A 27,010-nucleotide genomic window follows, 5' to 3' on the forward strand; every position below is an offset into this window, starting at 1 on the left:
AGGAGACAGAAAAACCTGTCTCCTGGGGGCAATCAGGAGCGTCCTCCAGATTGCTGGGTGGTGGTCCTCAGGCCCATCAGCCCCGACTCAGAGCACCCAAAGGGAAGGCATCCAGATACTGAAACCGGTTGAAATTGAAAATTTTTCCAGAGGACAGAGATAAAAGTACAGACGTACACAGACAAGACAGGAGGCGCCTCTTACCTCTGAGGGGTCCTAAATGAGGTCTGGGGTCTTGTAGAGATTCCCGGCCCATGCACAAATGTGGGGTTCCCCAGAGGGGTCCCTGCTCAGGGCTGTCTACGGGACCCCAAGAACACTCACGCAGGACGCTCTCAATGCAAACCGCACGAGGTTTATTGAATCCGATGCATCGGGGCTCAACACAGATTCCTCTCGCAGGAGGGGTGAAGAGCCCCTAGCAACGGGTTTGGTCAGCTTATAAAGGCTAAAACCACAGGTATGCAGAGTCACAGGGGCTTTCCAGCCTGGGTCCCTCTGATTGGGTGGGGCCCACAGGGTGGGCTCTTGTCTGGGGGCTTCAGATATGTGTTGACCGTTGATTGGTTGTGTCCAGGTGGGGAGTAATCTTAATGAGGAACTCGAGTTCCTAGAATTTAGGCATCGTGTAAGGCGTACAAAAGGTCAGGTCCTCATGGTATGCTTTTTACAAAATGGAGGCAGTTGCAAAATGGCAGTTCCGTGGTTCAATGCAGCAGCAAGCAAGCCAAAAGGGCATGTTAGCAGAGCAACTAGAAAACAGGGCAGCAGAAATAGGGCAATTTTTATCCTTTCAGGGCCATCCTTCCAGCAAGAAGCTGGGTTCATCTGACAAACAGGCGCGAACAGAACTCCCGGGAGGCCAGGGAGGCGCGAACGCCTGCGAGCGGACAGCGCGGAGCACCGCAAGGATACTCCAGTACGGTGGCCGAGTGGTGCCAGGAGGGGGGGGGGCCGGAAAACTTCGTGGCCGGAAGTGAGCTTTGCGGGAGAGGCGTGACTCGAGACGCTCTGGTCGGGTACGGTGGCTCGGTGGGGTCCGAGGCCGCGTGAAGTCTCGCGTGATCGCGCCGGCGCCGTCGGGGACGGGGCGGGGCCGGCGGCGGGGGCGGGGACCCTGAGCGGGAAGATGGCGGCGGCGCAGGAGGCAGACGGAACCGGCAGCGCCGTGGTGGCGGCCGGGGGAGGCGGCTCCGGTCAGGTACGGAGGCCGAGAAGGGGCCTGAGGTGGGGCGGGGGAGAGCCTGTTCCTCCGCGCTGGGGTGGGCGCGGTACCTTTCCGGTGCACGGGGAGGGTGGGGGGTGGGGGGCTCCAATGCCCCAGAGGGACCTTGACTGTGGGGCCCAGGCGGGGCCGGGGCTCACCCAAGGAGGCCCCTGAACAGTGGCGGGAAGTGGACAGTGGCCGGGTGGCGCGGGCTGGGGCCTGGGGGGGGCTGCTCTGCCGGGCTCCTTTGCTCGAGCCGGGGATGGGCATGGGGTGGGGGGGGCGCGCAGAGCCGTGTCCCAGGCGGTCCTAGGTCCTCGCCCGTTTGCCATCCCTAGAGAGAGGGGTCTGCTCTTCCGGGACGTCTGGCGCGCCGTGTCCGAGCCGTGGGCTGCCTGCATGATGGACCCATTTTACAGACCACATCCTCGACTCCCCCAAGCACCATGAAGGCGCTTTCTTGCCGAAGGTCACCCAGGTTTCACTGTGACTCCCAACTGGCCCGTGGTGGAAGCTTGGCTCTTTTTTTTTTTTTTTTAAAGAAAAAAAAACTTTATTTTATTTTTTGACATTTTAAAAAATTTATTTATTAGAATGGGCGGGCTTTCCAGCTGCTGTAAACCAACTCCAGACGCATGCACCACCTTGTGCATCTGTCTCATGTGGGTCTTAGGGAATCGAACCTGGGTCCTTTGGCTTTGCAGGCAAGGGCCTTAACCGCTAAGCCGTCTTTCCAGCCCCAGAAGCTTGGCTCTTGAGTAGTCTTGGGCTAGGTGTGTTTGATTTCGAGCCTAAACCGATCCTGTCGGGAAATGGGTTCAAATGGAAGACAACTTTTGACACACCTTCCCACCTTAAAACTCAGCCTGAGACCTTCACAGCCTTGCCGGTATCACAGGCGAAGGTGCCCGTGCAGGCAGGCATCTGGGGGAATTGATGGAATGACAAGCCTAGGTACTTGTCGACCCGCCCACTGGGATGTCACCGCATGTGGGAGGCTCAGGAGCGAGGAGTGCTGGCTGGGAGGGGTGCATGAGGCTGACTCTGTGTGACCTTGGAACAAGTCCCTCCAGAGGCGCAGCCCATACCTCTGCTGTGAGGGGAGAGGGAGATGAGTTTAAAACTTGGGTGACTACGGTGGGGACCAAAGGACCAGAGAGGTTGCAGGAGCCTCCTTTCTCCCAAGAGAATACTCTCACTTGGGAAACACCAGGTAGCAAATTGAAATTGTGTGATAAGAGCCCTCCATACTGCTTTGTTTTTGTTTTGTTTTTTTGGGGTAGGGTCTCACTGTCTGTCCAGGCTGACCTGGAATTCACTATGTAGTCTCAGGGTGGCCTTGAACTCACAGTGAGACTCCTACCTCTGCCTCCCAAGTGCTGGGATTAAAGGCGTCCGCCATTACGCCCAGCATAGCCCAACATGTCTGAACTGCATTTTTTTTTTTTGTTTGTTTTTTCGGGGTAGGGTTAACTTTATTATTTATTTATTTAAACGAGGGGTGCAGATAGAGAATGGGCACGCCAGGGCCTTCAGCCGCTGCAAACGAACTCCACATGCACGGGCCACCTTGTGCATCTGGCTTTACGTAGGTCCTGGAGAATTGAACCTGTGTCCTTTGGCAGTGCAGGCAGGTGCCTTCACTGCTAAGTCATCTCTCCTGCCCTGGACTAAATTTATTTTTTTAGCATTTCCAACCAGGCATGGAGAGCAGCTAGGGAAATGTTGGAATAAATGTACAGACTTTGTCTTCAAGGGGCTGCCTACCCTCTGTGAAAGTCTTATCTGCCTCTTAGGTTCCTATTGATTATTGGTGGGCCTCAGAGACCAGGGATTATGTTTCCCTGAGCTTCTAGACACACTTGGATCTCTGCTTGAAATTAAAAAAAAATTGCTTACTTGCGCGTGTGTGTGTGTGTGTGTGTGTGTGTGTGTGTGTGTGTGTGTTGGGTGGGGCTGGGGTGGTCAGGGCCTCTTGTTTCTGCAAACAGACTCCAGACACAGCCACTTATTGTGTCTGTATTAAATCTGTGGTGTGGGAATTGAACCCCAGTCTGGCTGGCTTTGCAAGCAAGTGCTTTTATCCCCCGAGTCATCTTTCCAGCCCCATCTTTTGTGTGTGTGAGGGGGTTGTATGTATGCATGGGCGCACCAGGTCCTCTTGCCGCTGTGAAGGACTGCCCAGTGCCCATCCAGCTTTACGTGGTGGCTGGAAAATTGAACCCTGAGCTGGCAGGCTTTGTAAGCGGGCATCTGTGACCACTAAGCTGTCTGGAATATTCATCTTTTTTTTGTGAAGTAGGGTCTCGCTCTAGCCCAGGCTGACCTGGAATTCACTATGTAGTCTCAGGGTGTCCTTAAACTCACAACAGTCCTCCTACCTCTGCCTCCCAAGTGCTGGGTTTGAAGGCATGCGCCACCACACCCAGCTCCAGCTCATTCTTGAAAGCTTTCAGTGCCCGTCCTTTGCTCTTTGGGATAAAGTACAGTGTTGTTGTTTTTAAATGTTTTTATATTTATTTATTTGAGAGAGAGAATGGGCACACCAGGGCCTCCAGCTGCTGCAAGTGAACTCCAGATGTATGTACCACCTTATGCATTTGGGTCCTGGAGAATCGAACCATGGTCCTTTGGCTTTGCAGACGAGCGCCTTAACTGCTAAGCCATCTTCCAGCCCTGTGGTGTGGTGGTTGTTTTTTTTTTTTTTCCAAGGTAGGGTCTTTCTCTAGCCCAGGTCAGCCTGGAATTCACTCTAGTCTCAGAGTGGCCTCGAGCTCACAATGATCCTCCTACCTCTCTACCTCCCGAGTGCTGGGATTAAAGGCATGCACCACCAAGCCTGGCTCATTTAAAAAAAAAAAAAATTATTTATTTGCAAGGAGAAGAGAGGGAGAGAGAATGAAAGAAAGGAATGTTGCACACCAGGGCCTCTTGCCACTGTAAATGCACTCCAGATGTGTGGCCCACTTTGTGCATCTGGCTTTACGTGGGTACCAAGGAATCAAACCCAGGCAGTCAGGCCTTGCTAGCAAGTGCCTTTAACCACTGTACCATCTCTCTAGCCCCTAGACCAGGATTTCTGAAGCCCAATGTTGATCTTTGGCATTGGATAATGAATTCGTCTTGGTTGTGGGGCTGCGTTGTGTTTAGGAGCACACCTAGCCTTTACGCAGCTGATGTCAGTAGCGTACACACACCTCCTTGGTTGCAGCACTCAGCAGTGTCTTCAGAGGTTACCAAATGTACCTGGTGGGGGGCGGGCAGGGTCAGCCCCGCTGGAGGAGGGCCAGCTGCCGCGAACCTTGCTCACTTGCAGGAGTGCCTCTGATCACCGTCCTCGCTGTTGGTGCCTGCTCTTCTCCCTCCTGGGTTTGAGTTTGTGACCTTACTCACGGTGCCCTGAAGTGTCCACCAGGAAGTCTGGGGAGCACGTGTGATGGCAGGGGCTGTGCGGGAGCACAGGAAGTCCACCTTTGCTTTGCTTTTGTTGGAAACACGTAGCTGGGGTTGGCCTTGAGCTTGCCCTGGCCCTGCTGCACCCTTTCAGTGGCTGTGGCTAAAGCCATGGGGCCAACACCCTGCTGTCTGCATGATCCTGACTACTCTGCCCACCTCACCTTTCCCCTCCTCAAGAAAGAAATCCTCTCAGACGGGGGTCACAAGTCCTCTTTGGGTTCCTTAGGGTTTCACCATCTCATGCTGCACACTCAGGTCATCACAGTCTGGGGGCAGATGTTTGTCTCCTCTACTGGACTCTTACTTATTTTTTCTTCAGGGAAGGGTCTCAGTGTATCCCAAGCTGACCTGGAATTCACTACATAGTCTCAGGCTAGCCTTGAACTCACAGGGATCCCCCTACCTCTGCCTCCTGAGTGCTGGGATTAAAGGCGTGCGCCACCATGCCTGGCTAAACACCCAGTTTTCTTAAAAAAATATTTTACTCATTTGTGTGGGGTTGGGGGAGAGGGCACAATAGGGCCTATAGCCCCTACAAATTGCAGACGCATGCACCACTTTGTGCATCTGGCTTTACATAGGTACTGGGAAATTGAACCCTGGGCCCGCAGGCTTTGCAAGCAAGCCTCTTTAGCCACTGAGCTGCCTCCCCAACTCTGTTTCTCTTTAGAAGTTATTTATTTACTTATTTATTTGAGAGAGAGAGAGAGAAAGAGGTAGAGAATGGGCGCACCAGGGCCTCTAGCCACTGCAAACGAACTCTAGATGCATGTGCCCCCTTGTGCATCTGGCCTACCTGGATCCTGGGTAATCGAACTGGGATCCTTAGGCTTTGCAGGCAAATGCCTTAACTGCTAAGCTATTTCTCTAGTCCTCTCTTTAGAAATTTTGCATTTATTTTGTTATGATTAAAAAAGTTAAATAATTTATCAGAGAAAAAGAGAATAAGAATGAGAATGGGTGTGCCAGGGCCTCTAGCCACTGCAAACAACTCTAGATGCATGTACCACCTTGTGCATCCAGCTTACATGGGTACTGGGGAATTGAACCTCAGTTCTTAAGGCTTTTCAGGCAAACACTTAAAGGTGAGCCATTTTTCCAGCCCCTCTCTTTTTGAGACAAGGTCTCACTGAAACTCAGAAACGGCCTCAAATGTTCACTGTGTAGGCTAGATTGGTCCTGAGTTGATGGTAGTTTTCCTGCCCATGTGTGAGTGCCGGGAGCCAGGTGTGAGAGAGCCGCTGCATGCTACGCCAGCTTCTGAACACTTCAGCGTGGAGCCACGCAACATGCAGCTCTCCTCTGACCGAGGCCCAGGGGCTCGGGCTGTTCTGTGTGTTTGGCTCATTTTTTAAAAAATATATTTTAAAGAGTTTTTTTAAATTTTTATTTTTATTTTCTTTTCACAATTTTTATTAACATTTTCCATGATTATAAAAAATATCCCATGGTAATACCCTCCCTCCCCCCCACTTTCCCCTTTGAAATTCCATTCTCCATCATAAGAGGTTTTTTTTAAAAGATTTAAAAAAAAATTTTTGTTCATTTTTATTTATTTATTTGAGAATGACAGAGACAGAAAGGGGGGGGGGGGAGAGAGAGAGGGAGGGAGGGAGGGAGAGGGAGAGAGAAAAATTAATTAATGGGTGCGCCAGGGCTTCCAGCCACTGCAAACGAACTCCAGACGCATGTGCCCACCTGTGCATCTGGCTAACGTGGGTCCTGGAGAATCGAGCCTCGAACCAGGGTCCTTAGGCTTCACAGGCAAGCGCTTAACTGCTAAGCCATCTCTCCAGCTCTTAAAAAATATTTTTAATTTTTATTTATTTATTTGAGAGAGGGAAAGAGGCAGTGTTTTTTTTTGGGGGGGAGAATGGGCGCACCAGGGCCTCCAGCCACTGCAACAAACTCCAGATACATGGGCCATCTTGTGCATCTGGCTTACGTGGGACCTGGGGAATCGAACCAAGGTCCTTTGGCTTTGCAGGCAATGCCTTAACCGCTAAGCCATCTCTTCAGCCTGTCTTTAGCTCCTTTTCATTGTGAATCTCATTCCTGAGATGATCATGGTTTGCCTACTCATTCCCTGCGGGACTTCATGTTTGCAGTTTGCCATGAGTTGATCTAGCTTATCAGTGGATGCGTGTGTTCATTTTCCTGTCTCTTCAATATCTGCTCAAGGTGGTTTTTTGTTTGTTTGTTTTATTTTTAGTTTTTCGAAGTAGGGTCTCTCTCATGCCCAAGCTGACCTGGGATTCACTATGTAGTCTCTCAAGGTGGCCTTGAACTCACGATGATCCTCCTACCTCTGCCTCCTGAGTGCTGGGATTAAAGGTAGGTGCCACCACGACTGGCTCTTTCATTGTGGTTTTTTTTTTGTTGTTGTTGTTTTTTGGTCAGTACTGGGGATAGAACCTCTGGCCTGGTGAACGCTCCTGAACTCTAGCCGGATGCGCTCTCGGAGCCATGCCCGGCCTCCCACTGAACTCCTCGCAGCTCTGACAGTCCTAGTCCCTGCATCCAGCACACGGGTGAACGTCTCTCGTTGTGGCTTTGCTAGTGGGTATGAAGTGGCATCTGCGGTTTAGCTGACCTTGCTGTGCAGGGCTTCCCAGCTGAACTGGCCATCCCTGTGGGGGAAGTGAAAAGACCCGGGAACAGCCATCTTGGCCCCCATCTCTGTTCCTGATGCTGGATCAGCCCAGACCTTCTGGAAGCCTTGAGTAACCCTCTTAGTTTCCTCAGAGCAGGGTGGCCCCAGGGAGGTCCTTGTTCCCTGGCAGGCTTGCACCCTTTCCCATGCTTCCCCTCATGCTAGAACACCCTGAGTGTCTCTGTGGCAGCCTAAAGCACCCATCCTGATGCCACAGGGTCCTCAGGGAGCTGTCCTTCCTGCAGCCTACACCAAGTACCTGTTTTACGTCTCATGTCCTGGTGGCTGTCACTGCCTCCTAGCTGAGGAGAGGACTTTGAATTTCTGGTACTTGAAAAAAAGAAAAAAAAATTTTTTTAATTTAAATTTATTTATTTGACAGAGAGAGGGTAAGAGAAGAAAGAGAAAATGGGCACACTAGGACCTCTAGCCACTGCAAACGGAACTCCAGATGCATGTGTCACCTTGTGCATCTGGCTTACATGGGTCCTGGGGAATTGAACCTGGGTCCATAGGCTTCATAGGCAAACACCTTAACCACTAAGCCGTTTCTCCAGTCCCAAGGGGAAAAAATCAAATGAAGAAAAAAGAATAAAAGCTGGATGTGGTGGTGCACGCCTTTAATCCTAGCACTTGAGAGGCAGAGGTAGGAAGAACACAGTGAGTTCAAGGTCACCCTGAGACTACAGAGTGAATTCCAGGTCAGCCTGGGCTAGAGTGAGACCCTACCTTGACCCCCCCCCCAAAAAAAAAAAGAAAACTGTTTTGTTGCCCGGCATGATGGTGCACGCCTTTAATCCCAGCACTTGGGAGGCCGAGGTAGGAAGATTGCTATGAGTTCAAGGCCAGACTGGGCCAGACAGAGTGAGACAGTGTCTTGAATAAAACAAAACAAGACAAAATGTGTTGGTCTGGATGGGTGGCTCAGCGCCCAAGTGCACTTCCTGCATGATAAGCACGAGGGCGTGAGGTGCCCATCAACCCGAATCGAACCTCCAGAACCCCCGTGACCACCACACACATCTGTCACCTGTCACCCCATCTTGTGGAGAGTAGAACCTGGGAATCACTGGGGTTCATAAGCCAAGCCCTGGAATTAGTGAGAGACTCTGTCGCAAGTCATGAACATTGATGTGGGGGACACTTTTCTGTCTAATTTCGTCAGTGTTTTCATAAGCTGGTCCTCAGGGCAGAGGGGAAGTGACATGCCCAAGGTGTCACAGCACAGAGCTCTGGAACCAGGACTGCAGCAGAGTCTGTCCGACCTGAGACTCCCCCCAAGCCTCATTGGTACTGTTCTCGACCTTGGGAAAAAGCAGGAAAGAGCCCTGGCTGGAGATGGGGACAGGAGGTGATACATCATGCCTATCCTACTTTCCTGACTTTTACGCCTGCTCCCCAGGCTTTTGTTGTGAGGTGGGCAGGGACGATGTGGAGAAGAGGGCTCAGGGTGCTGCTGGGAGGGCTGGGCAGTGGGTGGAGGTGGCGTCCAGGCAGGCCCTCCCTTGAGGAGCAGTGAGGCACTGTGCATTTGTTGGCCCCACAGTGCGTGTCTGGCGCTCTCCCTCTGTTGAGCTGAGCTCCTGTGGCTGTGTCCATGGCCACTGGCTTCTGCAGCCTGACAGGCAGGGGGGAGGCGAAGCTGACCGGGGAGGAGCCCGTTCCAGGAGAGGTGCTGGCCAGAGGGCCCAGCCTCAGTTCCTCCCCTCCTGACTCACCATGAGAGATGCTTTTGTTTTTATTTTGTTTTGTTTCATTTTTAAATATTATCTTTATTATTTTTTTGTAGTGAAAAAAAAGGTGTATTTAGAATTAACCATCTGGATCCAGTTTAGATGATCCAATTTTGTTGGCAACATGCAAAGCGTCATAATCGGGAGCCAGCCAAACATAGGCCTTCTTCTCTCCATCAGCCTGGTCAGGGTGTTGACTTTGGCCACATCAGTGTCATGGAGTTTCTTCACAGCCTGTTTGATCTGGTGCTTGTTAGCCTCGACGTCCGCAGTGAACACCAGGGTGGTGTCTTCTATCTTCTTCACGGCCGACTAGGGGCCAGGGGAACTTGATGATGGCACAGTGGTTAAGCTTGGTTCTCCTGGGGGCGCTCTTCTGAGGGTATTTAGGCTGCGCTGAAAGGTGGGTGACGTGAGGATCATTTTCTTTTCGTGGCTGTGATCGCCTTTCAGCGTGGCCTTTTGCTTTCAGAGCCTCTGCTTTGGCTTCAGCTTCGGGAAGGGCAGGAGCTTCCTTCTTTTCAGCACCATCTTGGTGAAAGCACCTTTATTACTTATTTGCATGCAGAGAGAGAAGAGAGAGAGAGAATGCACATGCCAGGGCCTCTAGACACTGCAGATGAACTCCAAATGCATGCATCACTTTGTGCATTAGGCTTTACAAGGGCAGAGGGGAATTGAACCCAGGTCATTAGTCTTTGTAGGCAAACACCTTAACCTCGGAGCTATCTCTCCAGCCCTTTGTTTTGTTTTGAGTGTGCGGGCTCACCATTCATTTGCTGTGCAGTCAAGGCTGGCTTTGAAGTCCTGATCCTCATGCTTCCCTTGTGTAGTGCAGGGATTGTAGACTTCCCAGCCCCTGCTCCTGAGTAACAGACCAGGGGCTGAACTTCTGTGCTGAATGATGTGTGTACGTGATGTGCACTGCAGTGTGCAGTCCTGGCCTCGGGCAGTGCGTGCACGTGATGCGTGCTGCAGTGTGCAGTCCTGGCCTCGGGCAGTGCATGCACGTGATGTGTGCTGCTGTGTGCAGTCCTGGCCTCGGGCAGTGCGTGCACGTGATGCGTGCTGCAGTGTGCAGTCCTGGCCTCGGGCAGTGCGTGCACGTGATGCGTGCTGCAGTGTGCCGTCCTGGCCTCGGGCAGTGCGTGCACGTGATGCGCGCTGCAGTGTGCCGTCCTGGCCTCGGGCAGTGCGTGCACGTGATGCGCGCTGCAGTGTGCCGTCCTGGCCTCGGGCAGTGCGTGCACGTGATGCGTGCTGCAGTGTGCAGTCCTGGCCTCGGGCAGTGCGTGCACGTGGTGTGCGCTGCAGTGTGCAGTCCTGGCCTTGGGCAGTGCGTGCACGTGGTGTGCGCTGCAGTGTGCAGTCCTGGCCCCTGGCTGTGTGTGCACGTGATGTGTGTTGTTCTCTTGTTTCCTCTCAGTGTGGCTTTGCTATAGTCGTGTCTTCCTGTGTCTCCCCTGCTGGACTGGCAGCCCTGGAGGGCAGGGCACGGCTGAGTACATGGGAGGCCTCAGCAGCTGCATGCTTAGGGAAGGACCTTCTGGATCAGTCTAGTTTTCCATGATGTGGCCTCGCCTCAGAGCCATGGCTACGCAGAGCCGCACACCGTCTCGCAGCTGCTGGGCTGCGCCCGGCCTGCGCTGTGCCACTGCTCCATGTGCCGCCCTCAGGACCCAGGCCTCAGGTGGGCCGCATGTCCCCCAGGACCTCGGCATACCAGCCGTTCTCACTCTGGCGTGTTACTGTCTAGAGAGAGATTTGACTTCCCGGAGGACCGTCTGGGTCCCCATTGTGTCCCCAGCACAGGAGCCTCTTATGGAGCAGTTTTTTCTTGAAAGAGAAGGAAGTGGGTTGAAGAGATGGCTTAGTGGTTAAGGCACTTGGTGCCAAAGCCAGAGGACCCAGGTTCAGTTCCCCAGGACCCACGTAAAGCCAGATGCACAGGGTGGCGCATGTGTCTGGAGTTCATTTGTAGTGGCTGCAGGCACTGGCATGCCCATTCTCTCTCTCTCTCTTTCTCAAATAAATAAATAAATATTTTAAAAAATAAAAAAATAATAATATATTTTTTTAAATAGGAGGGCATGGACCCTCCTGCTTATTCTCCCACACTCAGGGAAGCCTGATCTGTGCTCAGCCTGCCTGGGTTTTGGGGTGCCCTGCTACATCCTGCCCTCTCATCCTGTACTCTGTCCCCCCAGGTGACCAGCAATGGCAGCATCGGGAGGGACCCGCCGGCCGAGACCCAGCCTCCGAACCCCCCACCCCAGCCCGCCCCCAATGCCTGGCAGGTCATCAAGGGCGTGCTGTTCAGGTGAGCAGGTGGGCTTGGGTTTGCCTGTAACCCAGCAAGAGAGCAGAGCGTGGGGACCAGCAGAGTGGCCGTAATGTCCGTGCAGGTGGGGGGGGTTGGTTTGGCATGATAGAATCCCTGTGGGTTCTAGTCTGGCCGAGGAGCTCACTCTAGCCCAGGCTGCCTCGAAGTCACGATGCTCACCCTGCCTCGGCCTCCAGAGTGCTGCAGCTGAAGACGCGCACCACCTTGCCCTAGAATTTTTTAATCTTTGCTTTTCTTTAAGAGTATAACCATTTTTTTTTGTTCATTTTTATTTATTTATTTGAGAGTGACAGAGAGAGAAAGGAAAGTAGAGAAAGGGGAGGGAGATAGAATGGGTGCGCCAGGGCTTCCAGCCGCTGCACACAAACTCCAAACACATGTGCCCCCTTGAGCATCTGGCTTACATGGGTCCTGGGAAATCAACCCTTGAGGTCCTTAGGCTCCACAGGCAAGCTCCTAACCCACTAAGCCATGTCTCCAGCCCAAGCTTTGTTTTTTAGCAGTACTGAGAATTGAACTGAGGGCCTTGCACATGCTAGGCAAGTGCTCTACCAGTGAGTTATATTTTAGCCCCTTTTAAAAAATTTGAGACAGTATCTTCCTGAATGCCCAGCCTGGCTTTGGACTTGCTATGTAGTTTGGGCAGGCCTTGAACTTCTAGTCTTCAACCTTGCCTCCTGTGTGCTGGGACAGCGCCCCGCTGGCCCTGGTGGGAACTTGCTCACTCAGGGCAGCGGAGTGCCTTGCTTATTAGTGAGGGGAGAGCGGTGGCTTGTCTCTGTGGGTTTTTTTCTTCTTCTGGTGAAGCACTTTTACTGAGGGTCACTTACAAAGCAGGGGAGAGGTGGCTCCCAGGGGCGGGGCTGACCCAGAGGAGCTGCTTCACAACAAAGGCTCCCGTCCCCTGGCCTGTTGGTGACCTTCTGGAAGCTGCATTGTGGAGAGAGTGGTTTTGTGGGGCAGTCAGCTGTCTTACTAGAACTTTCCTTAAACCTTTTTTTTTTTTTTTTTTTTTTGGTTTCTTGGGATAGGGTCTCTAGCTCAGGCCGACCTGGAATTCACTATGTGGTCTCAGGGTGGCCTCGAACTCATGGTGAACCTCCTGCCTCTGCCTCTCCAGTGCTGGGATTAAAGGCATGCACTACCACGCCCGGCTATGATTGTAGATTTTTAAAAAGTGTATTTATTGCCAGGCACAATATATGTAAATACATGTACATTATTTATTTATAACTATATGAGAGAGAGACGGAATATGGGTGCATCTCGCTTGCGGCAAATAATCTCCAGATGTAAGGGCCTCTTTGTGCATTTGGCTTTACGGAGGCAGCTTTGTGAGCAGGTACCTTTAACTGCCAAGCCATCTCCCTAGCCTCGGCCCTCACGGGGTCTGGCTCTGTAGCCCGGGTTGGTGTGGGGATGGTGACGCTCGTCGGGGCTCCACCTCGGAGTGCTGGGAGGTGGTGATGCCACCGCCTGCCCGCTTCCCAGCAGCCGTGCCTGCCGTGTTCCTCTCCCATCACCGTCACGGCTCCTGAGCTGCGGTGCTTTGGCTTTTGTCAGAAAACGACGCCCCAGAGAGTCTTTCCGCATCAGCACGCAGGGACGTTCCTCCGAGAGGGCTTTAATAAAGCTTGGTGTAGGCTCATTTCCTCCTGAAGAACTAGTGGCACCATGTATCGCATTGGCACGGCGTGGGGACCGCTCTCAGGTCATGTTTATCAGATGCCTTTTCGTGTTTTCTATCTTATTCATTATTTGTGTGTGGGCATGTGCTCACAAACATGCCTGCACACACACACTCGCACCCCAAGACTGCTGCTATTTTGTTGTTTATTTTTCAAGGCAGGGTCTCGCTCTAGCCCAGGCTGACCTAGAATTCACTCTGTAGTCTCAGGGTGGCCTCGAACTCACGGTGATCCTCCTACCTCTGCTTCCAGATGGTCGGAAGCCAGGCGTGGTGGCGCAGGCCTTTAATCCCAGCACTCGGGAGGCAGAGGTAGGATTTCCCAGAGTTCAAGGCCACCCTGAGATGACACAGTGAATTCCAGGTCAGCCTGAGCTAAAGTGAGACCCTACCTCAAAAAAACAAACAAACAAAAACAAGCAACAGAGTGTTAGGACTAAAGTTGTGCGCCACCATGCCTAGCTAGATGGTTCGTTTTTTTTTGTTTGGTTTATAAAGTTTTTGTTTGGTTTGTAAAGTTTTCTGAACTTGTAATTGTACAGTAGCAATTTGGAGTAGGAGGAAGGATTTAATGTGTGTTTTCTTATTTTATTTATTTATTTATTTATTTATTTATTTTCATTTATGAGAGAGAGGGAGCGACAGAGAGAGAGAGAAAGAGGGGGGGGGAGGGAGGGAGGGAGAATTGATGTGCCAGGGCCAACTTAGCCACTGCAGACGAGCTCCAGATGCACATGCCACCTTGCGCACACGCACCGCCTGTGCACATGCATCACCACGTGCATCTGAGGTCCTTAGGCTCCACGTGGGTTTACGTGGGTTCTGGGGAGTTGAACCTGGGTCCTTAGGCTTCGCAGGCAAGCGCCTTAACCACTAAGCCATCTCTGTAGCCCTTAATGTCTATTTTCGTACTGAAGCAAATTTGTCTGTCTTCTCATTCGTTCATTTGTAGGCGTGTGGGGTTGCATTGCAGGGCCGTCAGAGGAAAGCCTCAAGGTGCCTGTGCTCCACTCTCTGAGAAGGGTCTCCTGTGCTGGCCCACGAGCCTCCTGGATTCTCTTGTCTCCATCCCCCAGTGTCCTAGGCTCTGTGGGACCACAGACCATTCTGCCAGTTTGATCTGTCATTGAATGGGGAGTTAGATCTGGACTGGAAGGCTTTGCGAGCAAGTACTTTTACTTGTTGTGAGCCATCTCCCCAGCCCCTCTTGTTTTCATTTTTTGGAAGTTTTCTTATGGGGGGTTGTTTGTTTCTTTATCAAGGTAGGGTCTCACTCTATCCCAGGCTAACTTGGGATTTATTCTGTAGCTCCAGGCTGATCTCAGACTCACAGGACTCACAGTGATCCTCCTACCTCTGTCTCCCAAGTGCTGGGATTAAAGGCTTGTTCCATCATGCCTGTATTCTTTTTTTTTTTTTCCGAGGTAGGGTCTCACTCTGGTCCAGGCTGACCTGGAATTAACTCTGTAGTCTCAGGGTAGCCTTGAACTCACGGCGATTCTCCTACCTCTGCCTCCTGAGTGCTGGGATTAAAGGCGTGTGCCACCACGCCCGGCTCTCTTTTTTAATTTTATTTATTTGATACAGAGACAAAGACAAAGAGGTAGACTAAGGGTGAGGATAGGCATGCCAGGGCTGGTGCCGTAAACAAACTCCAGACACATGCACCACTTTCTGCATTTGGCTTTACATGGGAATTGAACCCAGTTCATCAGGCTTTGCAGACAAGCACCTTTAACCACTGAGCCATCTCTCTAGCCTCACTCTTTTTTTTTTTTTTTTTTTTTTTTTGAGGTAGGGTCTGGCTCTTGCCCAGACTGATGTAGAATTCACTATGTAATCTCTGGGTGGCCTCAAACTCAATGGCAAGCGTCCTACCTTTGCCTGCCTCTCGAGTGCTGGGATTAAAGGCATGTGCCCCCACGCTGGCGCCCGCCTCACTCTTATGCAGCCCAGGCTGGCCTCGACACCAGGCAGTCCTCCTGCCTTAGCCTCTCAAGTGTTGCAATCACAGGCCTGAGCCATCCACCATACCTGTCTTTAGTCAAATAAATTGAAGTGCCTAGGGAAGGTTCCTTCCCCCTGCAGGCTCGCGTGCGTGAAGGAAGGGAAGGGCATTGTTGTATGAACCCTCTAGGAGAGTTCCCAAGACGATGTACAGAAACGCCCGTGTGCTCTCCGGTGGACTAGGAGTCTGGGATCTGGAAAGGGTTGGTCTGGCCTGGCTTGTTTCACACGCTTTCACAGTACTGATGAAAGGAGCAGTGTCTCGTGGAGGTGCTGGCTCCCCAGAGAGTGCCTGTTCCAGACCTTTGCCAGCCGTGTGCTCCAGGGACTCATTGAGGAGGAGCAGATGGCTTACCCGGGCCGGGGCCCCTGAGAGCCCAGACCCCAGGCCTCTGTGGATTCCACAGGCAGAGGCTAGTCCTTGGCCTGGGCCTGCTCCTGATCACGCTCACCTAGAGGTGCCAACACACTGAGCCTTCACTCACAGCACTTTTCCATGCCGAAGTTGTTGTTTTTTCCCTTTTGTAGTGCTGGGGTTATAACTTAGGACCTTGCATAAGGTGAGCCTGCCACCATTGAGCTGTGTACACTGAGTCCCCAAACGGCTACTTGTCTTTTTTCTTTTTTAATTTTTTGTTTGTTTATTTGAGAGAGAGAGAGAGAGAGACAGGTACAGAGAATGGGTGTGCCAGGAAGGAACTCCAGATGTGTGCGCCCCCTTGTGCACCTGGCTAACATGGGTCCTGGGGAATCGAGCCTCAAACCAGAGTCCTTATGCTTCAGGCAAACGCTTAACCGCCAAGCCATCTCTCCAGCCCAGTTTTTTTTTTTTTTTTTTTTTTTTTTTGGAAGTAGGGGCTACAGCCCAGGCTGACCTAGAATTCAATATGTAGTCTCAGCGTGGCCTCAAACTCACAGTGAATCCTCCTACCTTTGCCAACCAAGTGCTGGGATTAAAGGTGTGCACCACCACACTTGGTTTCGGCCTTGAACTCTTGAGCCTCATGTCTCAATTTCCTGAACGCTGGGGTGACGGGTGTGTGCTGCCCTAGCCAACAGATAAAAATTAGTTTTATTGGGCTGGGCATGGTGGTGCACTTCTTTAATCCCAGAACTTGGAAGGCAGAGGTAGGATATGATCTCTGTGAGTTTGAAGCCATCCTAAAACTATAGTGAATTCCAGGTCAGCCTGGGCTAGAGTGAGACCCTACCTTGAAAAAAAAAATCAGTCTTATTAGGCTTTTTCAGTTCTTCTGGGTTGGAGAATGAGTCTGAAAGATTTGGTTTGATGACAAAGGACTGTAATCCCAGGTATTAGGCCAGTAGATCTCAAGTTCAGAGTCAGCCTGGGCAACTGAATGAAACTTTCAAAATAAAATACACATATACAGGGATATAGCCCACAAGCATAGCTCTTGTCTAGAGTCCACAGTGAGGGGCTGGGGGCGTGGCTCAGAGGTAGAGCTCTTGTCTAGAATCCACAGTGAGGGGCTGGGGGCGTGGCTCAGAGGTAGAGCACTTGTCTAGAGTCCACAGTGAGGGGCTGGGGGCGTGGCTCAGAGGTAGAGCACTTGTCTAGATCCACAGTGAGGGGCTGGGGGCGTGGCTCAGAGGTAGAGCACTTGTCTAGATCCACAGTGAGGGCCTGGGGGCGTGGCTCAGAGGTAGAGCACTTGTCTAGATCCACAGTGAGGGCCTGGGGGCGTGGCTCAGAGGTAGAGCACTTGTCTAGAACCCACAGTGAGGGGCTGGGGGCGTGGCTCAGAGGTAGAGCACTTGTCTAGAGTCCACAGTGAGGGGCTGGGGGCGTGGCTCAGAGGTAGAGCACTTGTCTAGATCCACAGTGAGGGGCTGGGGGCGTGGCTCAGAGGTAGAGCACTTGTCTAGATCCACAGTGAGGGGCCTGGGGGCGTGGCTCAGAGGTAGAGCACTTGTCTAGATCCACAGTGAGGGCTGGGGGCGTGGCTCAGAGGTAGAGCACTTGTCTAGAACCCACAGTGAGGGGCTGGGGGCGTGGCTCAGAGGTAGAGCACTTGTCTAGATCCACAGTGAGGGGCTGGGGGCGTGGCTCGGCAGTAGAGCACTTGTCTAATGTGTAAGATTTTGTTTATTATTTATTTGAGAGTGACAGAGGCAGATAGAGAGAGTGAGAATGGGTGTGTCAGGGCCTCCAGCCATTACAAACAAACTCCAGATGCGTGCACCCCCTTGTGCATCTGGCTAACGTGGGTCCTGGGGAATCGAACCTTGTACTGGAATCGTTAGGCTTCACAGGCAAGCACTTAACCACTAAGCCATCTCTCCAGCCCATGTGTGAGGTTTTGGATTAAGCTTTCAGTACCATAAATCAGACAGACAACCTGGTCTGCTATGACTAAAAGTCAAGTAGGCCAGGCGTGGTAGAGCACAACTTTAATCCCATCACTTGGGAGGCAGAAGGAGGAGGATTGCTCTCATTTCGAGGCCAACCTGGAACTACAGAGTAAGTTCCAGTGAGACCGCACCTCAGGGAAACCAAAATCGTCTTCATCATCAAGAGTAGCCCATTAGTGGGGCAGGAGAGATGGCTTAGTGGTCAAGGTGCTTGCCTGTGAAGCCTAAGGACTCAGGTTTGATTCCCCAGGACCCATGTAAGCCAGATGCACAAGGTGGCACATGCATCTGGAGTTTGTTTTCAGTGGCAGGAGGCCCTGGTGTACCCATTCTCTCTCTCTCTCTTTCTCTGCCTCTGTCTCTGTCTGTCAAACAAATAAAATATTTTAATTAAACAAAGAGTAACCCATTACTCCCGCTTGTTCAGTTGAAGCTGGAGAATGCTGCTCTTTCTAAGGTTTTACGTCTGCCTGTACAATGTCAGGATCGTAGGCTCTTAGCACCCTCATTTAGGTGTCCCTGGGGACTGTATCCAAGGATAGAGCATTTGGCTACGTTAGGTCTCCCAGGTCTGAGCTTTGGGGTATCCGAGTCTTGAGGCCCTACATGGAGAGCAGCCCCCACTGGCCCAGTGGCTTCTTGGGCCATTTCTGAACAGCCTGTGAGGGCAGCTTGTCACGCACAGCCCGGCTGCCAGGCCCACGGAGAGCAGCAGCCCAGGCTCGTCGGGCTTGGAGGGGGCTGCGCCGGCCTCATCTCCTGCTCTTCCCTGCACAGAATCTTCATCATCTGGGCCATCAGCAGCTGGTTCCGCCGAGGGCCGGCCCCTCAGGACCAAGCGGGCCCCGGAGGAGCCCCACGTGTCGCCAGCCGCAACCTGTTCCCCAAAGACACTTTAATGGTAATTCTGGGTATGAGGTAACGTGGGCGTGTGGAGTGCCAGGTGGAAGGGCAGTCGGAGAGGACAGTTCCTGGCCGCTGTCAGGTCTTTGTACAGTTGGGACTGAGTCACTCTGGGCCATCAGCACATGCCTAGCAAGAGCGAGCGAGTGAGCGAGCGAGAGAGAGAGAGGGAGAGAGGGAGGGAGGGAGGGAGGGAGGGAGGGGGAGAGAGCGCGCCCGCGCCCGGGAGACAGACGTCAAAGGCTTTGCCAGGCTGTTTCCCGCCGATTGCACCAGCGTCCTCAGGTGTTTCATTTCCGGAACATGTTTGGCCTTCCCTGGCTGCAGGGGGGTGCGGGGAAGGGTGGCTGTGCTCAGCCGGGTTCCTGAGCTAACGCCACAGTCTCCCAGGTCGTTACCCCACCCTGGACCTCAGCCTCTCTCGTCCCACATTCTCTAACACGTTTCACACACCACCCGTCCCATCTCGCTGGTGGCCTGAGAAGAGAGGAAGGAGCCCCCAGGTCTGCCTCCCTCCTGAGTGACTGGCAGGGCGTCCATTGGCTTCGCCAGGAGGCCCTCCAGGATGCCCTGCTGCCTCTGGTCCCACACTGTCACTGCGAGGCTCTCGGTGGGCTCTGGCTCTCTGGTGCCATGGCTCAGAGCAGGGTGGGCACAAGAGACAGGCGGAAGCTGAGTCTCCTCACTGCAGCAGGCTCCCGTCCCAGCGGCGCTGTAGAGTCGGTGAGCCGCCGGCAGCCCTGAGCCCCGCTTCCCCCCGCACCCCGCAGAACCTGCACGTGTACATCTCCGAGCACGAGCACTTCACCGACTTCAACGCCACCTCGGCCCTCTTCTGGGAGCAGCACGACCTTGTGTACGGGGACTGGACCAGTGGGGAGAAGGCGGACGGCTGCTACGAGCACTTTGCTGAGCTCGATATCCCCCAGGTAGGCACTCGGCCCGCCCCTGGCTGTCCTCTGCTGACCCTCTCGTGACTGCCCACAGCTCCCAGGTCCCTGGGCCTCCACGCCCTCTTCTGGAGAAGGTGAGTGAGGTAGAATCCGCCCAGGGTGTCATTTCCAACATTTGGGTTTGTTTTTTAAATTTCATTTTCTTCATAGAGAAAGAGGGAGAGAGAGAGAATGGGCACCCGCCAGGGCCTCCCGCCACTGCAAATGAACTCCAGACACGTGCGACCCCTTGTGCAACTGGCTAACATTGGTCCTGGGGAATTGAACCTGGGTCCTTTGGCTTTGCAGACAAACGCCTTAACTGCTAAGCCATCCTCCAGCCCATGGTCGGTGGTTTTTTTTATGAGTTTTCATTTGTTGGGTTTTTTGTTGTTGTTGTTTTTTAGGTAGGGTCTCACTCTAGCCCAGGCTGACCTGGAATTAACTGTGTAGTATCAGGGTGGCCTTGAACTCACCGCAATCCTACCTCTGCCTCCTGAGAGCTGGGATGAAAGGTGTGTGCCACCACGCTTGGCTTTTGGTGGTTTTTTGAGGCAGAGCGTCACTCTCGCTCACGTTCACTTAGAATTCACTGTGTAGGCCTCGGTTGGCCTTGAGCTCACTGCAGACCCCCTGCCTCTGCCTGCTGAAGGCCAGGACTCACCCTCGCTCTAGTCAGTGAGCCATCTGTAACCATCTTTGAGGGCGTGCTCACCACCAGACAGCCCGACAGCCTCACTCAGGGTGGAATCTTTTGGAACCAGGCATTGGACCAGAGGCTGGGCAAGGGCAAGGGTGACCTAAAAAAAGGGAAGGAGAAACCTCTGTGTTCTGCAGCCCACAGCGCTTCCTTGGGGCAGCCCTGCACGTCCTGTGTGCTCGTTATTCTCCCTCATGACACCAGAGAGAGCAAGACTCAGGTTCTCATTGTCACTTGTGCCCCTCTCTGGCCAGCAGGGACTGGGGATGCTCTCAGAAAGTTACTTGATGTGTCTTGTGGTGGGGGAGGAGGGGAACATGAGTCCAGGGCCTCTCCCATCAAGTGCTCTGTCACTGAGCTACATCTCCAGCCCTTCTTTTTTATTTGTTTATTTGTAAATATTTTATTATTTTAGGGCTGGAGGGATGGCTTAGCGGTTAAGGCATTTGTCTGCAACGCCAAAGGACCCAAGTTCGATTCCCCAGCACCCACATAAGCCAGATGCACAAGGTGGCGCATGCGTCTGGAGTTGGTTTGCAGTGGCTGGAGGCCTTGGCACACCCATTCTCCCTCCTTCCCTCCCTTTCTCCCTGCCTGCCCCCCCATAAGTAAATAAAGAACTTAAAAATATTTGAGAAAAAGTGATAGATAGATAGATAGATAGATAGATAGATAGATAGATAGATAGATAGAAAGAAAGAAAGAGAGAGAGAGGGGGAGAGAGAATGGGCACACCAGGGCATCTAGCCACTACAAATGAACTGTAGACACATGAGCCACCTTGTGCATCTCATTTTATGTGGGTCTTAGGGAATCGAATCTGGGTCCATTGGCCTTGCAGGAAAGGGCCTTAACCTCTAAGCCATCTCTCTATCCCAGGCTCTTTTTTCTTTTTCTTTTCTTTTCTTTTTTTTAAATTAAGGTAGGGGCTTGCTGTAGCCCAGGCTGACCTGGAATACAGGATGTAGAGTCTAGGGTGGCCTTGAACTCAAGGAGATCATCCTACCTCTGCCTCCCAAGTGCTGGGGTTAATGGCATGCACCACCACACCCGGCTTGGCTTGGCTTTTCTTTTGTTGTTGTTGTTATCTTTTTTTTTTTTTTTTTACTTTTTTGGTTCCTGCCTCAGCTTCCTCATTACCTGGGAATAAAAGTCAGCAGATACTAATTAGCTTGAGGTTATGGGTGGCAGAGCCACCATCCTCTCTGCCCAGCAGGCCTTCCCCTGTCCCTGCTTGGGAGAGAAGAGGAGAGATGCCTTGCCTGTGTGTGGGTGACCAGAAGGGAACAGGCACTTTGTCTGAGACGTGGGTGACACCAGTGGCCTGAGGTGAAGGGAAGGCTGGGGATCTGCTGACCTACCAGTGAGAACGCGGATCTCACTTCCCGAGCAGCTCAGGGTGGGCTTAATGATAGGACCCAGTGTGGCTCAGCAACACCAAGGTCTGCTTGAAGCCAGTGTCTTCTACCCAGTGTTCTTGGGCAACTCACTTCCTATATCAGAGCCTCAGTCTTCCCGGGCTAGGAGGCCAGTGGGAGGTGGGACCTGCGGTGTGAGGTGGGCAGAGAGGGTGTGAAGTAGGGTCACAGAAGCCCACAACTCAAACTGGGTTCTATTTATCTTTTTCTCTCTTTTGGTTTTTCAAGGTAAGGTCTCACTGTAACCCAGGCTGACCTGGAATTCACTATGGAGTCTCAGTGTGGCCTCAAGCTCAGCAATCCGCCTACCTCTGCCTCCCAAGTGTTGGGATTAAAGGCAATGCTGGGTTTTGTTTTCTTTTTTCTGTCTTTTTAAAAAATACATATTTACTATTTATTTGCAAGCAGAGAGAGGGAGAAAAAGTATGGCATGCCAGGGCCTCCTACCACTGCAAATGAACTCCAGACCCATGCGCCACCTTGTGCATCTGACTTTACGTGGGTCCTGGGGAATTGAACCTGGTCCTTTGGCTTTGCCAGCAAGCTTCCTACCAGCTAAGCCATCTCTCGAGCCCTGGATTTTGTTTTCTTTGAGACATAGTCTTGCTTTGTGGTCCAGACTAGCCTCCCAATTCTCAGACCTCCTGCCTCAGCCTCTCAGGTGCTGGCATTACTGGTGTGTGCCACCATGGCCAGCTTCTGTATACCGGAACCTAATCTGCTCTGCTAGCCCCTGAGTGCAAGCCATGTGCCTCCTATGAGAAGTGGGGCCTAGGCCTGAGCCTGTCACCACAGGGCTGGCATCCTGTGACTGAGCTGGTCCAAGGAGGAAGGTGGCTCACAACATGCCCAGGGCAGGTCTGTCCATGGGAGGACTATACCGAGCAGGGCTGCCCCTGGCTCCTAAGACAGGTGCTTTCCATCAGCACTGAGGTGTCCTGTGTCCTGTAGGTGAGTTACTGAGTGTGTGCTAGGACCTCCAAGTGAGGCACTGAGGTCCAGGAGGCGGCCCTCAGCTCAAGCCACCTGGCAGGACTTTGTAGAACAGCCGGGATCGGACCCACCATTTGGCGTGGAGCCCCCAGCTGCTCTCCCTGCCTTGGGCTCCCAGGACACACACAGACTTGGAGAGTAGAGGACACTGCTGGGGGCAGGCCACAAGCATTTGCAGCTCTTCACCTGCCTTCCTGCTCACCCCCCACCTGTCTCTTGCAGAGCGTCCAGCAGAACGGCTCCATCTACATCCACGTGTACTTCACCAAGAGCGGCTTCCATCCAGACCCCCGGCAGAAGGCCCTGTACCGTCGGCTTGCCACAGTGCACATGTCTCGAAGTAAGTTGCTTCCCTGCAGCCAGGACCACCGTGTACCAGACTGGCATTCTGGGGGACCCTGGGTGGAGGGAGGGACAGGAAGTCCCAAGTCCACTGGAAGAGGAGGAGCCCAGTACATTAGGGGACCAGGGTTGGTGATACCAGCCCCCCACCCATCCTTGCTGAATGCCATGACTCTGGGAGGAATAGGCTAGTAAGAGCAGGAAACCTGAGTGAGGGGTTGCACACCTGCAATCCCAGCCCTCGGCAGGCTGAGACAGGATTGAGAGTTCAAGGCCAGCCTGGGCTGTGTTGCAAGACTGTCTCTCCAAGATACTAAAAGTGTGGCTGGAAAGATGGCTCAGCAGTTAAAGCACTTACCTGCATAGCCTAAGGACCCAGGTTCAAGTCCTCAGAATCCACGTAAGCCAGATGCATATGGTGGCGTATGTGTCTTGAGTTCATCTGCAGTGGCTCTGGTGTGCCCATTCTCTCACTTCAATAAATAAATTTATTAAAAATTTTAAAAAGGGCTGGAGAGATGGCTTAGTGGTTAAGGCGCTTGCCTGTGAAGCCAAAGGAACCATGTTCAATCTCCAGATCCCACGTTAGCCAGGCTCACAAAGGTGAGGCAAGCATAAGGTCACACATGCCCACTAGGTGACGCAAGCCTCTGGCATTGTAATGCAGTGGCTGAGGCCCTGGTGTGCCAATTTTCTTCTCTCTGTCTCTAAATAAATAAATAAATTAATTAATTAATTAAAAAAAAAACACTAAGCGAACATGTGGAGACTCCCAGAGGAGAGGAAGTGGTACGCACAGGGCCAGAGGGAAGTGGGCACTGCAGACAAAGTGAGATGAGCAGTGGGCTGAGGAACAAAGGCCAGCCAGCCTCATCTGCACGCCCGCGACCCCAGCACTGCAGAGTCAGGAAGGAGAGTTGGGGGTGTCAGGGTCATTCTTGGCTGCATAGCACGTTCAAGGCCAGCTTAGCGTACATGATATCCTGACACCTCCCTCCCACCCCCCATCAAAAAAAAAAAAAAAAAAAAGAAGAAAAGAAAAAATGGGAAAGAGTAGAGGGAAGAGAGGCTCTTCGTTACCAGGAACAAGCCTATCGCTGATTGTGTCCACTCAGCTTCTGGGAGCAGGTGCCAAGAGCACCCTGCCTACGGCATGTTGGCGTGTGCACACACGCGTGCTGTGCTCAGATGCGCAGCCCCATGTCCCGCACATGGGCCACCATCAAACTCTGGTCAGAACAGTGTACTCCCAAGCTGGATGTGGTGGTGCACACCTTTCATCCCAGCAATCAGGAAGCAGAGAGGTAGGAGGATCACCGTGAGTTCAAGGCCACCCTGAGACTACATAGTGAATTCCAGGACAGCCTGGGCTAGAATGAGACCCGACCTCGAAACAAAACAAAAACAAAAAAGTGTGCTCCCTGGTGTGGGGTGTGGCTGATGAGGTCTGCCCTACAAGGACACCCTCCCTCCCTCCCTTAGCTGACTGAGGTGTTGCTGGGTGCTCACTGGGAGGGTCCTAGTTGGGTGCAAAAGCCTCTGGTGACCCCAAGAAGCCCTGGGTCAAGACCGGATGCTTATAACTTATAACAACCTCCTATTGAAATAAGGTTTTGTCTGCCAGTGTCCTGTGGAAACTTACTTATTTATTTGGTTTTTCAAGGTAGGGTCTTGCTCTAGCCCAGGCTGACCTGGAATTCACTATGTAGTCTCAGGGTGGCCTCAAACTCACGGTAATCCTCCTACCTCTCTCTGCCTCCCAAATTCTGGGATTAAAGGTATGCGCCACTACTAGGCACTTTTAAACACTGATTCATCTCCCCAGACTCCACATCTTAAGTCTCCTGCTGTGTGAATATGGTTTAGAATTCACATTCTGTGTGCAGTCAGCAAAGCCCAGTCCCCTGTCCGTCCTTTCCATCCCTGCCCTGCCCCAAGCTCGCCCTCCTCGCTACGTCTCCACTTCCCCCACAGCTCCACCGGGAGTCAGCGCCACGTTTTCTTATGTTTTCTGTTTTAAGTGTTACCTGCTGACTTTCAACTCAGGGAAAAAAATCCAATACAAGAATAAAAATTTCATTAGTTTAATGCTCAGTGATAAAATGCTTTAATTTTTTTGTTTCTTGCTTTTTCTTTTTTTTTAAGCACTTTTTAAAAACTTTTTAAGTTTTATTTATTTATTTATTTTGTTTGTCTTTTTCAAGGAATAGGCTCTCACTTTACCTCCGGCTGACCTAGAATTCACTGACGTCTCAGGGTGGCCTTGAACTCACAGTGATCCTCCTACCTCTGTCTCCCGAGTGCTGGGATTAAAGGTGTGTGCCACCACACCTGGCTATTTATTTATTTGCAAGCAGAGAGATATAGAGAGAAGAGACACAAAGAGACAGAATGGGTGTTCCAGGACCTCCAGCTGCTGCAGACTATCTCCAGATGCATGTGCCACTGTGCATCTGGTTTTACCTGGGTCCTTGGGAATTGAACTTGGGTTTTGAGGCTTTGCAGGCATTTACTTTATTTAGCCTTTGAGCCATCTCTCCAGCCCCCAACAGCAGTCTTTTGTTTTTTTTAACTTCATTATCTTATGGGAGAGTATTGGCACGCCGTGGCCTCTAGCCACTGCACCTGAACTCCAGATATGGGCCATCTTGTGTGCATGTGCCACCATGTGCATCTGGCTTATGTGGATTCTGGGAAGTCGGTCCTGTGTCCTTAGGCTTCCTAGGCAAGTGCCTTGACTGCTAAGCCATCTCCCGCCCCTAGTCTTTTTATTTTGGTGTCGTCATCTTTTCCTCCTGTCATGAACGTCTTGTGTAGGTGTATAGAGTCAGGCACTTAAGGCCATGAATGTTGAGGCCATTTTGTGTCTGGAAGGTTGCAGACAAACAACCCCTGGATTTGGCTAAGCTCTTTTGAGTGTGTGTGTGTGTGGCACGCGGGCGTGGGGGGGGTGGGGGGTGGTGTCAGGTGTTCAGGGTAGTGTCTTACTTTATCCCAGGCCGGCCTGAAATTCCTAGCAGCCCTCCTCCTCTGTCTCCCGCACGCACTGCCACTCTCGGCTTAGCTGAGCTCTTTCTCACTGCCTGCCGTGCTCACCTGGCTGGCTTCCCTGCGCTGAGTCTCCAACTAGGCAGAGGCGACCTCCGTGCTGTGGTCTCCAGGCTTAGTCCCCACAGGTGTGTCCCTGCAGGTGGATGTGTTCGAGTCCGAGTCTAGTCGCCTCAGAGGCCGCTCCGAGTGTCTGAACATGGCCTGGGCTGCGGGCTGACAGTTACATCCTGTTTACTTTCATTTGGGGGTCACCCCGGTGACTCCCCCATTTGTGGTCCATGTGACGTGATCCACATCACTGTGTGGCTGGGCTGTGGTCATGTTCAGGGTGGTCTGCAGCCTCCCTCCCCAGCCTCAAGAGCTGGGATCCCTCAGAGCCAGGACACAAGGCAGTGGAGTCAGCTGCAGAGCACAGAGTAGACATCTTCAGAACCCCTCTTCTGGGCTGGGGTGCAGCGTACACGAAGCCCTGGACCCCATCCCCAGAGCCACCTAAACCACGGGTGCTGGAGCAAGCCTTTGAGCCCAGATGGAGACAGGAGGACCAGAACTCACTTGGTAGCCCCTGCAGCCCTTGAACTTGGGCCGTAGCCTCTGGAGTAGCTGGAGTACAAGCCTGTGGAGCCGGCAGGTTTTCTTCCAGCATAACAAGCAGGATCCAGCACCCAGGTCTGGTGCGAATGGGAGCTGGGAGCAAGGACCGGTGTCGGCCCGTCCCTTCTGCCAGGTCCCAGCAGCAGCGTGCTGAGAGCAGCGGCCCGAGCTTGGCAAGAGGAAGTGAGCTCCCTTGTGGCTGGGGCTCAAAAGCCAGAGTGCTTCTGGTGTCAGTTTCTCACGTTGCTGTCCTGAGCCTTCTCATAACTGTCTCTGGGTCCCCTGCATGTGGCCACATAGCCAGTACAGTGTCCCTGAACCCAGGCACAGCAGGTAGGAATAAACCAGCGGGCAGGTGGACTTGCATAGTGATGGACGGTTGGAAGAATTAATGCTGGTGAGGAGAGGTGCTGGCAGCCTCCTCCACGAGGAACGTCAGCTGCGCGTGGTGCCTGTGCCGTAGTCCAGCACTCAGGAAGCGAAGGCAGCAGAATTGCCATGAGTTCAAGACTGGCCTGGGCTTTATAGGGAGACCCCTCTCAAAAGAAAAAAAGCGCTGGGCGTGGTGGTGGCGCACGGTTTTAATCCCAGCACTCAGGAGGCAGAGGTAGGAGAGT

The 27,010-nt window shown here is 52.6% G+C and overlaps 1 protein-coding gene across 2 annotated transcripts in view; it reads left to right on the plus strand.

Moving 5' to 3' along the window:
* Window positions 1-1,113: 1,113 nt before the first annotated feature.
* Window positions 1,114-27,010, plus strand: part of Clptm1 (CLPTM1 regulator of GABA type A receptor forward trafficking) — a 33,911-nt gene continuing 8,014 nt past the window's right edge. For both annotated transcript variants that reach the window (XM_045133241.1, XM_045133242.1), the window contains exons 1-5: window positions 1,114-1,201; window positions 11,257-11,369; window positions 18,238-18,361; window positions 19,134-19,292; window positions 22,629-22,746. In XM_045133241.1, the coding sequence (XP_044989176.1) occupies window positions 1,130-1,201; window positions 11,257-11,369; window positions 18,238-18,361; window positions 19,134-19,292; window positions 22,629-22,746 (586 nt within the window). In that variant the 5' untranslated portion in view covers window positions 1,114-1,129. The remainder of the gene's footprint in view (window positions 1,202-11,256; window positions 11,370-18,237; window positions 18,362-19,133; window positions 19,293-22,628; window positions 22,747-27,010) is intronic.

The sequence above is a fragment of the Jaculus jaculus genome, chromosome 14, assembly GCF_020740685.1.
Source record: "Jaculus jaculus isolate mJacJac1 chromosome 14, mJacJac1.mat.Y.cur, whole genome shotgun sequence".
Taxonomy (NCBI): Eukaryota; Metazoa; Chordata; class Mammalia; order Rodentia; family Dipodidae; genus Jaculus; species Jaculus jaculus.